Source organism: Dreissena polymorpha, chromosome 1 (genome assembly GCF_020536995.1).
Source record: "Dreissena polymorpha isolate Duluth1 chromosome 1, UMN_Dpol_1.0, whole genome shotgun sequence".
Taxonomy (NCBI): domain Eukaryota; kingdom Metazoa; phylum Mollusca; class Bivalvia; order Myida; family Dreissenidae; genus Dreissena; species Dreissena polymorpha.
In genome coordinates this window covers 148968846-148983892 of record NC_068355.1, presented here as the reverse complement: position 1 = coordinate 148983892, position 15047 = coordinate 148968846, and the positions used below count along the sequence as shown (strand labels likewise).

The 15047-nt window shown below is 35.6% G+C and overlaps 1 protein-coding gene and 1 long non-coding RNA gene across 10 annotated transcripts in view; both read right to left on the bottom strand.

The window, feature by feature from the left end:
- The window catches only part of LOC127855107 (muscle M-line assembly protein unc-89-like), a 190624-nt gene that overhangs the window by 5675 nt on the left and 169902 nt on the right, over positions 1 to 15047 (bottom strand). For 6 of the 9 annotated variants that reach the window (XM_052390504.1, XM_052390534.1, XM_052390478.1 and 3 more), the window contains 6 exons: positions 14782 to 14957; positions 14171 to 14390; positions 13731 to 13802; positions 12208 to 12348; positions 9248 to 9302; positions 5402 to 5516 (listed from right to left, as the gene is read on the bottom strand). In XM_052390504.1, coding sequence (XP_052246464.1) covers positions 5402 to 5516; positions 9248 to 9302; positions 12208 to 12348; positions 13731 to 13802; positions 14171 to 14390; positions 14782 to 14957 — 779 coding nt within the window. Of the gene's footprint in view, positions 1 to 692; positions 793 to 5401; positions 5517 to 9247; positions 9303 to 12207; positions 12349 to 13730; positions 13803 to 14170; positions 14391 to 14781; positions 14958 to 15047 lie in introns of all 9 variants that reach the window. The other 3 variants (XM_052390486.1, XM_052390517.1, XM_052390526.1) reach the window with 3 other exon arrangements.
- LOC127855756 (uncharacterized) lies at positions 6292 to 9241 on the bottom strand. The gene is made up of 3 exons (XR_008037687.1): positions 7521 to 9241; positions 6982 to 7027; positions 6292 to 6438 (listed from the first exon to the last, which is right to left on the bottom strand). It is a non-coding gene; the product is annotated as an uncharacterized LOC127855756 (long non-coding RNA).

Genomic DNA, 15047 nt, shown 5'->3' with positions numbered 1-15047 from the left:
ACACAGGGAGTGCATTGTTGGTAAAAGCTAAAATACCCTTTTCTTCCATGGCAGATTTGGCTAGCAAAACTTAATTTATATATTAGTTCTCATGAATATTCAACAGGCATTTCCTTTGTTCACCGCCTAAGTCAGCACAGGGATTCAACCAATGAAACCATGCCTTATTACAACAGGCACATCTGGGCAGTGTAAGTCTATGTCAAATTTGGTATTATTGATGCATTTAAAATATATTTCTATATTTCATTTGAAGATTAGTTTAATGTTTGTTGTAATTTAATCAGTCAATAAGCTGCCAAATATTCATAAAACAAAATTGTTACGGTTTCCTTGGGTATATTTATTGTATGGTAACAAAATATGCACTATATAAAATGGAAGTGAGTGACTACCATAGGATACACCAGGGCTGCAGTGTTGACATTGTAAAGGCAATAGATTTTATATATGGTATTAACATGCACACGATATGAAGGATCAAATTTCTAAACCTGTTACACCAAATTAACAAATGAAGGAAATTTAAAATGTCAAAACCAATCCATTCCATGTAAGTGATAAATGACCCTGACACACCACTATTATACAGGTATCAATTCTGTTTTTCAAGCGTCATGCTAGTATTAGCAGCCAATCACAGGGTTTCCATGCTAGTCAGGTGACCAGGTCACAAGACCTTATTTACATACATCGACATATTCACGTGTCATGGCCTTGCACCATTCAAGGAGCATTGTTTTTATGGCACTAGGACTCCTCATCAAGGCCTTGTTACCTCCCCCTGCCGTGCTATAAAATCAAAACGAGTCACAGTTTGAAAAAAATGAAAAATTCCAAAACATTAAATTAAATATTGAGGGTTTGAAGTGAAATGTTGTATCTTCTACACATTTCAGTGTAAGATACATAGTTTCACACTAATATCTCCTTGTGTTTATTTTGGATGATATCTACTGCTAACATTTGTGATAGCCAGGAAATGCGGAGAGGAACAATCTTCAAACTCCTGTAGCATTCTCCGATGGACATAATTCAATAAACAAACGTTGAAACTGCTCAAGTCACAACATGCTTTCAGTCTTAAAGGTTTTAGGCTAGAACCAGCAGTCATGCCAACTTTTGTCTGAAGATTAGCTGAAAATTTTGCAAAATCATAGGTAATGAGAAAACAACACAGTGCACATGAAATATTAACCTTGCTGCAAATAAGTGAAAGGCGTGGGTTAGTGCAAAGATATAGGATATAAAAAATGTTAATCTGCAGATACAATTCATTTAACCCTTTACCCCTTATAAACCCACTTTTGACGCTTTTGTAGTCCCTTACAAAATCTAGTTACAGATCTAGAATAGAGTTTTAAAGGCTTCATTTAGACCTAAAGATACTGATGTGCAGCAAACAGCATAAAACCTGAACAGACTGCTAGTTACTCGCAGGCTGTTCTGGTTTTATGCTGGTTGCAAAAACCATTTTCACTTTACTTGTGATGGGGAAAGGGCTAATTGTTTGAAACAGACAGTTCTAAATTGTTAATTTTTATAATTAATCTTTCAACTAACAGAAAGTATGTATCAATTAATGATAATAAAAAGAAAGTTAGTACTCAATCATTTTTTTAACAGAGTGGTATTCAAAAATTATATGGAAAAGAAAATTTACTTTTCATGATGTGAAGCACATCAGAGGAAATGTACTTCAACAAAAGATAAGTTTTAATATTGCACTGTAGGTTCTCCTTCAAATAATCATGCAAAGCACATTGCTTCATTACAAAATTTTAAAACTATTTAAATATTTACAAGCCCCATAAGTTTTTATGATAACCACTACACAATTGTCAGACAAGCAATCAACAAGCCATTTGTCAATGGACATAGTTTAGCAAATCAACAAATCAATCTAGCAACTGAATGGCATAAATCTTACATATACATGAAAATAATCTATTACTGAATTGAAACAAAAGCTAATTCATAGAAAAATTTGTTAGTAAACACAAACGCAATTCAACAATAATATCCTTGAGTGACCCGAATCGACGCTGCCCTAATTCGACGCCATTTTTGTTTTGCCTCTGTTTGACATATAAGCGACATCCGTTGACTTCATACAATAGCACATGGTACACTACGCACAATTTACTATAGTTGTTGTTTGATATGTGGAAAATAGCGGGTCAAATGGTAAGATATTGTTGATTGGTTTGTAATTGATGGATTTTTATGTATTTTACTTAATGCAAAACTTGTGAACACTTTACAACCAATTGTCTTTGTAAATAAGACCATGGGATAATGCATCGGTTTCTTCTGCAAAAGTTCACTATTTCATTCATAAGTCGCGTGACTGCCATTTGACGAAACATCGTATAGATAGATTAATTTTCACTATGAAAAAGGTGTATGCGTAAACTTTGATTTGAAGTTCGGATATGTTTTTGGTTATGCTGTAATACAATTTTAACTACATGTAGCAAGTGTTTATGTTGGTAATTGCATATAATGTTTATTACTTATTTTCATTTACTTAATTATAATTGTAGGTTCCACAAAAGAAGTACAGGTTATATTCACCTACTTCCATAAACACAGCTTATGACAAAGGGTTGCTGACAGGGGCCCCTATTAAAACCACTGCCAGAAAGTATGGCATCCCAAACTTAAAAACCTTAATTGATTTAATTATTTCAGTTCCATATTGCTTTTACAGTGATACAAATTAAAGTACAACAATCAAGAGCTAATATTTTATGCATTCAGTCTCCACAGGAGTGATATTTACATTGAAATCAGGTTACCAATCAGATGCGTCCTTTTAGGGCACTCTCAACAAATATGGCCACCGTTACATAGACTTGGGTCATTAAGTTTTTCAACGTATTTTTGTTGATAACACAATCAATTGAATTTAAAATGTGTAAATAAAAGGTAACTGTGTAATAAAATAACAAAATTAATTACATAAATCCCTATATTGAGCAACAAAACTTTAACAAACTGCTTGTATGCGTCAAAATTGGGCACTCGAGGATACTAATGTGCAACTATTTTACATTTTAAATGTGACGTATTTACATAATGATTAACTAAGATAGCTTATATTAAACAAGAGCTGTCAAGAGGACAGCGCGCTCGACTATTCGAGTGCTTGACAGTATAACGTAAGCCATCATGGGGAAATTGTTCAAATTATTCAATAAGGTCAAGGTAATAGTTCAGGTATATTTTCCACAATCTTTTGAACATTTGTAAAGACATAAAACAAACTAATAAGATTTTATTTCAAGTTTGATAGCAATAGCTTGGGTGGGAAGTTTGGACGGTCCTTCAAAAATAAAGTAAATAAATATTTATTTGTTTTTGTAACCATGTTTTAAAGAAAAAAAAATTCGTTTTGGGTTGGGTGGTCCCCTTGGGTAGGGGGGGGGTGAGAGGGGGTAAAATGTGGGGTGTGGTAATTTATTAGATGATAATTCCAAAATTAAACAAGATGTGTTTGTGAAACACAATGTCCCCCTATATGACATTTGACCTTGAAGGATGACCTTGACCTTGACCCTTCACCACTCAAAGTACAGCTCCAGGAGATACACATGCATGTCAAATATAACATTGCTAGCTTCAATATTGCAGAAGTTACATTACATGAGCAATTTTGATCCCATATATTTGACCTAGAAGGATGACCTTGACCTTTCACCACTCAAAATGTGCAGCTCCATGAGATACACATGCATGCCAAATATCAAGTTGCTATCTTCAATATTGCAAAAGTATTCATAAAATAAGCGATTTGGGCCACATATATTTGACCTCTGACCTTGAAGGATGACCTTGACCTTTCACCACTCAAAATGTGCAGCTCCATAAGTTACACATGCATGCCAAATATCAAGTTGCTATCTTCAATATTGCAAAAGTATTAATAAAATAAGCGATTTGGGCCACATATATTTGACCTCTGACCTTGAAGGATGACCTTGACCTTTTACCACTCAAAATGTGCAGCTCCATGAGATACACATGCATGCCAAATATCAAGTTGCTATCTTCAATATTGCAAAAGTATTCATAAAATGAGCGATTTTGGCCACATATATTTGACCTCTGACCTTGAAGGATGACCTTGACCTTGCACATTTTTTTATATTTTTTTTTGGGGGGGGGGGGGGGGGAGGAGCGGGGGGCAGGGATTCTGGGTTGGGGCGTGGGGTTTTGTTTGGGTGGAATCCATTGTGGTCTTCAGGTAAGTGTTGTTTTGTCAAAGTATTAATAAAATCTGATCATAAATAAAGAAGTTATGGCAATGTAACTAAAGTAATATGCATATTATAAGTGAAAAAAGGGTCATAATTCTTACAAAATGCTTGATACAGTTGTCTGCTCTTGTTTATAGATTGGGGTCATGTTGGTAAAGAAGTTTGCAAAATATGAAAGCAATATGTCAAGGGACAATGAAAATATTTGAGGTGGTACGCAAACTTTAACATAGATTTAACAATAATATGCATATTGTAAGTGAAAAAAGGGCCATAATTCTTACAAAATGCTTGATACAGTTGTCTGCTCTTGTTTATAGGTTGGGGTCATGTTGGTAAACAAGTATGCAAAATATTAAAGCAATATGTCAAGGGACAATGAAAATATTTGGGGTGGTATGCAAACTTTAACATTTGCACACTAACGCTAATAGGAACAGGAACGCGAACGCCCACGTGAGTAGGATAGCTCCACTATATATCTTTCAATATATAATAGTCAAGCTAAAAATGTATACAATATTGTTTAAAATCCAATTTTTAACCCTCTTTTGCCTATGAATTAAAAAAAAATGTGGCATAAAAAGTTAACAAATGACTAAACACAGATGCATTGAATTGCCTTTGATGTAGTCACTGAGTACTAACTGAACAACAACAACAACTTCAGTCAGACAGGAATCTGTCCCTATACAGAAGCTTGGACACCAAGAAAGCATGCTACACACATTGATCTACGGTTACAATCAACAATAATTCTTGTAGCAATTCAATTTTTTTAAACTTTTTTTTTCTCATTTACAATCACACACAATGATCACAAAACTTTTTTTCAGCTCTTTATTAGGCATGCATTTACAAAATAAAACCGCATTGAATAACATTTTTGATTTTAAACTAATAGAAAAAGAAAACATGCACAGTTGAATGCTTATATTCTGTAGATTTGTGCAGATTATTTTTCAGTTTTAAAAATGAACGAACAATCAATGCTTTCTAACGAGTAATTGCACATATATCAAAATGTTTATAGGTCGAGGTAGGATGCTGTCCTGGTGGCAAGAGTTCTATGCATGACAACACATCTAGTGAGCCATTAGAGGAAGACTTTGCAAATACACATGGCTTCCAGTGAATACCTCATACTCCGCAGTGTTCATTTGACAGAAACGCAAGATATCCTGTTTAATTGTAACCGCATTGCGTCTCATAGTGGTTGCAGCCTTCTTAGCTAATGTGTAAGCTATAAGTGGGCTGGGAAACAAAATGGCAACATCAGTGACACTCATTCCATGCTTTTCAAAACAATACACGTACATGTATTATAGCAGCATTTCTACATGCATTATTATAAACAATTAGTTACAAGAAATATTTTTCATGCAAAATACTTTTTTAATGACGAGATTACATTTGAGCCTTACCCTGAGAAAACCAGGCTGACTGGATGTGTGTTAAGTTTCCTTAAAACCAGGCTTACTGGATGTGCGTTAAGTTTCCTTAAAACCAGGCTTACTGGATGCGTGTTAAGTGTCCTTAAAGATTAGCAAAACCAGGCTTACTGGATGTGTGTTAAGTGTCCTTAAAGATTAGCAAAACCAGGACTACTGGATGTGTGTTAAGTGTCCTTAAAACCAGGCTTACTGGATGTGTGTTAAGTGTCCTTAAAGATTAGCAAAACCAGGCTTACTGGATGCGTGTTAAGTGTCCTTAAAGATTAGCAAAACCAGGCTTTCTGGATGTGTGTTAAGTGTCCTTAAAGATTAGCAAAACCAGGCTTACTGGATGTGTGTTAAGTGTCCTTAAAGTTAGCAAAACCAGGCTTACTGGATGTGTGTTAAGTGTCCTTAAAGATTAGCAAAACCAGGCTTACTGGATGTGTGTTAAGTGTCCTTAAAGATTAGCAAAACCAGGCTTACTGGATGTGTGTTAAGTGTCCTTTAAGATTAGCAAAACCAGGACTACTGGATGTGTGTTAAGTGTCCTTAAAACAAGGCTTACTGGATGTGTGTTAAGTGTCCTTAAAGATTAGCAAAACCTGGCTTACTGGATGTGTGTTAAGTGTCCTTAAAGATTAGCAAAACCAGGCTTTCTGGATGTGTGTTAAGTGTCCTTAAAGATTAGCAAAACCAGGCTTTCTGGATGTGTGTTAAGTGTCCTTAAAGATTAGCAAAACCTGGCTTACTGGATGTGTGTTAAGTGTCCTTAAAGATAAGCAAAACCAGGCTTACTGGATGTGTGTTTAGTGTCCTTAAAACCAGGCTTACTGGATGTGTGTTAAGTGTCCTTTAAGTTAGCAAAACCAGGCTTACTGGATGTGTGTTAAGTGTCCTTAAAGTTAGCAAAACCAGGCTTACTGGATGTGTGTTAAGTGTCCTTTAAGTTAGCAAAACCAGGCTTACTGGATGTGTGTTAAGTGTCCTTAAAACCAGGCTTACTGGATGTGTGTTAAGTGTCCTTAAAACCAGGACTACTGGATGTGTGTTAAGTTTCCTTAAAACCAGGCTTACTGGATGCGTGTTAAGTGTCCTTAAAGATTAGCAAAACCAGGCTTACTGGATGTGTGTTAAGTGTCCTTAAAGATTAGCAAAACCAGGCTTACTGGATGTGTGTTAAGTGTCCTTAAAACCAGGCTTACTGGATGTGTGTTAAGTGTCCTTTAAGTTAGCAAAACCAGGCTTACTGGATGTGTGTTAAGTGTCCTTAAAGTTAGCAAAACCAGGCTTACTGGATGTGTGTTAAGTGTCCTTAAAGATTAGCAAAACCTGCTTACTGGATGTGTGTTAAGTGTCCTTAAGATTAGCAAAACCCAGGCTTTCTGGATGTGTGTTAAGTGTCCTTAAAGATTAGCAAAACAAGGCTTACTGGATGTGTGTTAAGTGTCCTTAAAAATTAGCAAAACCAGGCTTACTGGATGTGTGTTAAGTGTCCTTAAAGTTAGCAAAACCATGCTTACTGGATGTGTGTTAAGTGTCCTTAAAAGTTAGCAAAACCAGGCTTACTGGATGTGTGTTAAGTGTCCTTAAAGATTAGCAAAACCATGCTTACTGGATGTGTGTTAAGTGTCCTTAAGATTAAGCAAACCAGGCTTACTGGATGTGTGTTAAGTGTCCTTAAAGATTAGCAAAACAAGGCTTACTGGATGTGTGTTAAGTGTCCTTAAAGATTAGCAAAACCAGGACTACTGGATGTGTGTTAAGTGTCCTTAAAGATTAGCAAAACCTTGCTTACTGGATGTGTGTTAAGTGTCCTTAAAACCAGGCTTACTGGATGTGTGTTAAGTGTCCTTAAAGATTAGCAAAACCTGGCTTACTGGATGTGTGTTAAGTGTCCTTAAAGATTAGCAAAACCAGGCTTACTGGATGTGTGTTAAGTGTCCTTAAAGATTAGCAAAACCAGGCTTACTGGATGTGTGTTAAGTGTCCTTAAAAATTAGCAAAACCAGGCTTACTGGATGTGTGTTAAGTGTCCTTAAAGATTAGCAAAACCAGGCTTACTGGATGTGTGTTAAGTGTCCTTAAAACCAGGCTTACTGGATGTGTGTTAAGTGTCCTTAAAGATAAGCAAGTGCAGTCTGCACAGGCTAATCAGGGACAACATTTTCTGTCTAAACTGGATTTTTGCTAAGCAGAGACTTCTGTTAAAAGAAAAATACCATGAAACTGGAACATGTTGTCCACAAAGGATAAATTGGGAGGACACTGTATGCACATGCATTAAGTGCCATTTTCCCAGAACCAGACTCTTGCACATGCTAACTTGGTAACTTTGACATATGTCTGATACCATATTATATACACAGATAGCCTGATAGGGCAAGCTCAGAGAATTCAATCAACATGACACAAATCATATTGCTGAAATTGTTAGTTTTTTCACAAATTTAGTTTAATGTGTCTGAAATGTTGATCTTTAGTTCATAGAAGGCTACACAGCATGCGCATAGAGAACTAATTGATGAACTTTGCATCAAATGAGCAAACAACCATTTATTGATTGTACATAATAATAAACATTACATACACAACAGCTGAAAACAAAAATATTAATGTTCATTCATAATATCTACACTGCAGGTATGCATATTGTTTTTGTACAAAGCTAAATAACTCTCAACACAACATGAAATAATAAATGTATAATCTGTTCAATTAGTATGGATACACATAGCATTACAGTAATTAGCCTTTTTACAGAGTTTATCATAAAGGCAATAACAGTAATAAATGCGATTTCTGCTTTAAACAATTTTAACTAATAAATAATCTGTTACACACATATGTTTGAGGACAACTTTAAATAAAACTATTCTTTTAAAACAGAACAACAATTCAAAAATTGCCAACAATTATGGAGAACAAGACTATTGCCAAGCATATTTTTTCCTCTACCGGCTCCACCATTGTCAGAAATTCCACATTTGTCAGATTTACAAAAAAAATATTTGTTGCCATAGCAACCAGATTTTTTGACGTAGGAACAAAATGAAATGACATGCATAATGTTCATATTGCCATTTATCCATGTTTGAAGTTTCATGAAAAAATATGAAGAACTTTTAAAGTTATCGCAGGATCCAGAAAACCACCATTTTCAGCAGTATTTCTAGTCTATTTGTTGCTATAGCAACCAGAATTTTTAACGTAGGAACAAAATGAAATGACGTGCATAATGTCCATATTGCCATCTATCCATGCTTCAAGTTTCATGAAAAAGTATGAAGAACTTTTAAAGTTATCGCAGGATCCAGAAAAGTGTGACGGACAGACAGACAGAAAGACTGACAGACAGAGCGCAAACCATAAGTCCCGGGAGGCTCCGGTGAAACCGGTAGGGGACAATTAACAAACACCTTGAATGAACTTTTAATTTTACAGAAATATGTTTCTCCATAATGAAATTACTCTATTAATACATACAATTTTGACATATCATTTTTAAGTAATGCAAACGTTTAAAACACAATAACAATGGAGGATACATACTTGGTAGGGTTGTTTTTGGCATCCATTTGCTTAAAAGCGTTCATGGCACCTTTTCCTGAAATGTATTGTCGGAACATTAAAACTTTAATCAATGCGTCCGAAAGCAAAAGTTAGTCTTTTTTTAATAGATGATATATCTTTACAATCCATGCAAATTGAAAGCCATGTTTAAAACATCCAAGAATTCAAATGCAAAAACCACTCCATGAAATTTCCATGTTTTGTTTCCTTTCATTCCATATTTTAGTATTAAAACTTTTTTTAAACTAAACTTATTTAAAATCCTTTGAAGCTGAATTTTAATTGTTACACAGATTGAAACCCAAAAAACTGACCTGTTTTTACAGTTTTCACAGAAACTGAATAATAGGATTGTCTACTAGTCATGTTGATCTGTAAAGCAGTTAACTGAGCAGCGAGTTCTATAGGAATAACCTTTAGGAAGTTGTGCAGTTAGAGTCAACAAAAATACCCTGGGTAGATTCCAAAGAATGTAAATATAACGACTGCGCATGGATGCAGTTGAATTGCAACAATTTGTGGCCAAGCTGTGGAATTCTTGCGATACTTTGAACAGGTGCATGATAAATAAAAATTAATGTATTTAAGTAAAATAAAAAAGGGGTTTTAATTGTTGGCCAAATGTAAAATCATGCTTATTAAGAGAAAATGTTTCCTAAATTGTATTTTGCATCAAAAGCATACGTTATGAGTAATGGATAAATAAGCAAAATACTTAAAAATAAAATAAGTTTTTAACTGTTTTAAAAATGTCACTAGTTTAATAAAAGCATTCATAAGGTAAAATGCAATTGAAATGTTAGACAGAACTAGGAAGCATTAATAATCAGCCGCTCTATGCTATCATCTGGTATTCCCAATGCAGACATTTCTAAAACAGAGTAGTTAGTTTTGATATTTAAGAAAGTGAAATAGTTGAAAATTAAAACCCCTGATTCAAATTTTGACACCATGGCAAATATGACTAAGTTTGAGGTAAAATATTCAGCTTATTAATTTTAGTGAAACAAAACTAGAAATACACTTAAATATCATAATTTTAGCCACGCTGTTGAAAAAGAAATGGCCAAAGAACATATCTGACCACAGTGACTCCAGCTAGGCATCTGCATACTATATACTTTGAAGAGGAGTGAGCATATCCATTTATAATACTGCAAAACCTTGAGTGATTTTATAGCTCTTGTCCAACCTCATATTCGCAGAACATAGGTCATCAAGGATAAATATACTGATCTTAAATATTTCATAATGAATGCTAGACAATATAATTTACTTGTTTAGTTATTGGCTTTGTTGGCATTTCTTACCAGATTTAATCAAGTTATTTGAACAAAGCAACAACTTTATTTGCTGGTCTAATAAGGTGTATCCATTGCATGTACTATGATCATTTATACAGCAAAGTTGTGTTATATTACATATAACTTATGATTTTTGTAACAGCATGACCTTTTTATTAACATCCTTTCTTTTTCTACTACAAGAAAGCATGATAATTTATGATAGGCTTCGTTGGATCGAATAATTTTTTCCAACCACAAGATAGAGAGAAAATATAGAATATGTATATGCCATATTAGTGGGTAGGTTTTGAAATAAAAGAGATTGAAAGATATGAGTTCTAATAACAAAGTATTACATGGTTATTACAATCTGCACAGCAACTTAACCCTTTGCATGCTGGCAAATTTGTCGTCTGCTAAAATGTCGTCTGCTGACTTTCTAAGATTAGCATGTTCTTCCAATTTTTTCAAAGAATACTATAAGAATAGCAAACAGTTTGGATCCTGATGAGACACCACGTTCTGTGGCATCTCATCTTGGTTCCAAACTGTTTGCAAAGGCCTTCAAAATTCGGTTCCAGCGCTGAAAGAGTTAACGGTAGTATACATTAGAGTAAAAATGAGGGTTAGTTGCGTGAATACAAGAACAAAGTACAATACTGCTATATGACACAAGTACAGTCTAATTCTACATGTCTGAAACATGGTTATTGTATCTAATGTTTGGACGTGTCACACATATGGACAGTGAGTAACAAACTGTTTTGATGTCATTATTAATTTGTCAGTATTTATAAAGTATTAGCTTCCAAGCTTTGGGCTTTCCTTATAGAGCCATTTAGTTTTTTAACATTTTATTTGGTTACAACGGCCTTTTCAGTATTGTTTCATTGGCCCATTTAAATAAGTCTAAGTCTAAAACCATGTCAATGTCGAGGTCAAAATGAGGTCCGATGTTATGGATGTGCTGAGTGGTGAATGGAAGTATAAGAGCTTTTAGGTAACTAGTACTGATGTTAAGCCAATTAACAAGTTTGGTTCACCTATATCTTTAACGCCTGAATCAGTCTTAAAAAACAAAAATAGGTGGTGCCAAGGGCAAAGAGGTCAGGTGATGTAGGTGTGTTGACAGTTTTAAAAGACCTCATCAACACAATAGTCAAAGCATTGTAGCAAGCAGTACTGATGTCGCATGAAACATGTTATTTTAGTTGTGTTCTTTTTAAAGACAATCTGTATCAGTTTAAGTTCAAATCTAGGTCAATGTGAAGGTCAGACTGAGGTCAAGTAATGTGGATGTGCTGAGAGTGGTCATAGATCACATCAATGGAAGCTTCTAGCTTTGTAGAAATCATTACTTTCATTAGACGATCATGACATTTTGGGTTAATCTCATACGGATGCACCCAAAACACTTAGAAAGCCAATAGGTATATGCCTTTTGGTGTCAGTAGGGGGGCATGTGTAAAAAAATAATTTGTAATACCTTCCAAGATTGTTCTTATCCCTTTTTTCTATATACAAATCCTTGTTTCACACTGTCCACTTATTATGACACGGCCATACTTACATTGGTGACTGCACCATGCAAAGATATATATACAACATATGGATAAGGACCATAGACATAAGAAGCAATGTGTGACTCTCTACCTCCCCAAGACTCGGTTTTCTCAGAAGTGTGAGTTACGCCGTCTTTACTGCTCCACAACTCGGTTTTCACCTTCAAGACGCCGCTTACACTTCCTGAGGTCGCGTTTATTATTTGCTGGGCCAACTGAGGCGCTATTTCCTCTGATAGAAACGTAGGCAGGGGATGAACGAGCAATCTCACATGATATACAGAAAAAATGGGTCTGCTAGCAACACTGAGGGAACACAACCATCAACCAAAAAGGTTCAAACTTGTTTATGTGATATACTGGAAACATCCCCCATACACTGTTCATTGGTGCCTGATAACCATACACCTCCTCTAGTTAAACTGCCACAAGAAATACCTAAAAGTGATATCATTTGATGTCTTGAATTTATTTAATGTTCTTAAAATACTTTTAACATGGAATGTTCACTAAACATGAATTTTGCGAATGTTGGTTGCCAGTATTTCGCATTACAACTACATGCTTATTATCCATGGGTATAGGTATGTATCCCTCATTCCAATTTGAGTCAGTCACTAACAAGCTTCAGAATACATGTAGATGTATACACACAAAATAATGAAACAAAATGAAATTAAATGGCTGATTCATGCTGTAAAGAAAAAATGGTACACAACAAAAAACAAAATTGTTATTCTTTCAGAACATATCCATGCCTGTATTTGTATAAGGGTAAAATATAGTTGTTTTTAGGTTTTAAATCCAGAAAAGTTTAGAACCCAATTTAGGAAACCCACAAATGGGAGATAAACGCAGGGAGGATTATGTCCCCTTACCCGTCTCACGGTCACCACCACCCTGATGTTGGCTTCTCCGAACAAGTAACCATGGAAACATAATATACTGCTTTGGACTGTTACATTTTAAAAACTTGCCAAGTATAAAACAAGAGATGTGTTTGTCAGAAGCACAATGCCCTCTTATGCGCCACTTTGATTATTATTATTTTTTTACCTTTGACCTTGGAGGATGACCTTGACCTTTCACCACTTAAAATGTTTAGCTCCATGAGATACACATGCATGCCAAATATCAAGTTGCTATCTTCAATATTGCAAAAGTTATGACCAAGGTTAAAGTTTTGAGACAGACACACAAGCACACACATATACAATGGAAGACAGACAGGCCAAAAACAATATACCCCCGATCGTTTGATCCGGGGGCATAAAAAAGAAAGCAACTTGGCAAGTGGAATAATAAATTACATGGGCATGCTAAATTTCAAACTTTAAAGTTTGAAACTTGAAAATTCCTTTAACTTTATGAGTAAGTAAGTAATTAAAGCTGGAACAATGTTGTTTTACATTGTTTAATCACTAAGTATTGAACTTTTCAACTGCAATTCTGGTCTTTATTTTTAACTTGTATTTACTTTCTTTCCTTCACCTGTTAATGAGTAGTCATTTTGCAAAGGACAATGTACATAATAAATGCTTTCATGATGATCACAAAAAGGTTAATTTTGGGTTGGCGATGACCACACAATAACAATCAATGATCACAGCTTACCTGCTGGCTTATTAGCTCCGCCTACTTTAGTAACTGTCTCAAGACGCCTTGTTGTAGTTGTTGTTCTACCATCTGTTGAACACAGAAGCCTTACATTGGGTTGGTAATATAACCAATTGATATACCAGCTAAGATGGCTAAATCATGATCATAAGATTAACTGAACACATTCACATCTTAACAAATCTGACATATATGGAAGATACCATATATGGAAGATAACATATATGGAAGATAACATACATGGAAGATAACATATATGGAAGATAGCCCTGAATTGGCACTGCTTCACACTCTAGCACAAGTGTTTGGAGATGGAAAAAGCGAGTTGAACATGCGAATCAAACAAAAACTGCTTGGATATTTTGCCATTCTTTAACAGTATTTCTGTCCAAATATTGCAACACAATCACTGACCACCTAAACTGCCATCAACAAACCTGAAGATGTCTCTGTTTTGGATGTGGACGTCTGCGAGATGTCTTTTCCTGCAGCGCGGTCATACCCTTCAAGAGTCTTCTGTTTCAAGATGTCCGCCTGCTTGATACGCTCCTGAAACACTTTCTCAGAGACCTCCAGGTGCTTGGAGTCCTTGTGCACGGCCTCGCGAGACTGGTACTCTTCCATACGCTTCTTCTTCTCCTCGTCGGCAAGGCGATGCTGCAACAGGGGACAAAACGGTATCACTATTTTGTCAATTGATCATTGAGGAATTGATTAATACGGTGTTAAAAAGGTCAGAAGATCATACTATTCACAGGTCAATTGATCACTACTACTATGATGGAGAAACATATATGACCTGCGTGTTGCTAAAATGGGCCAAAGGAGATATCTTAACAGTGTAGTTCTATATATACATCTGATTCCATATACTCTGTTGTAATGTCCCCTGATAAGATCACAAAAACTTGTGTGACTTTATATAGCAAACATGTAGTTCCGATCATACTGCAGCAACAACACAAAAGCATGAGCAGTTCGGACCACTATAACACCATCAACTAAACACGCAGCTTCTCGCCATCTAGTAAGACAAATATCCTAGCACCTTTTCTCTCAGGTGTTGTTCTGCCATGTCAAGGTGCTTGGCCTCGTGGTGGGTGGCGGCCTGTTTCTGGAAGGCGTCCAGCTTGCGCTGCTTGTCGAGGTCGGCCTGACGGTGCTTCTCCTTGATCAGGTCCTGGGCCTCCTTCTGGCGGGACTCACGCTTCGCCTCCCATTCCTCTGTTGATACAACATTGAATAGTGTTAACCCTTAACCGTTCAGAAAGATAGTGAAAATGGCAATATGCAACAATAATAAAACCACAACAA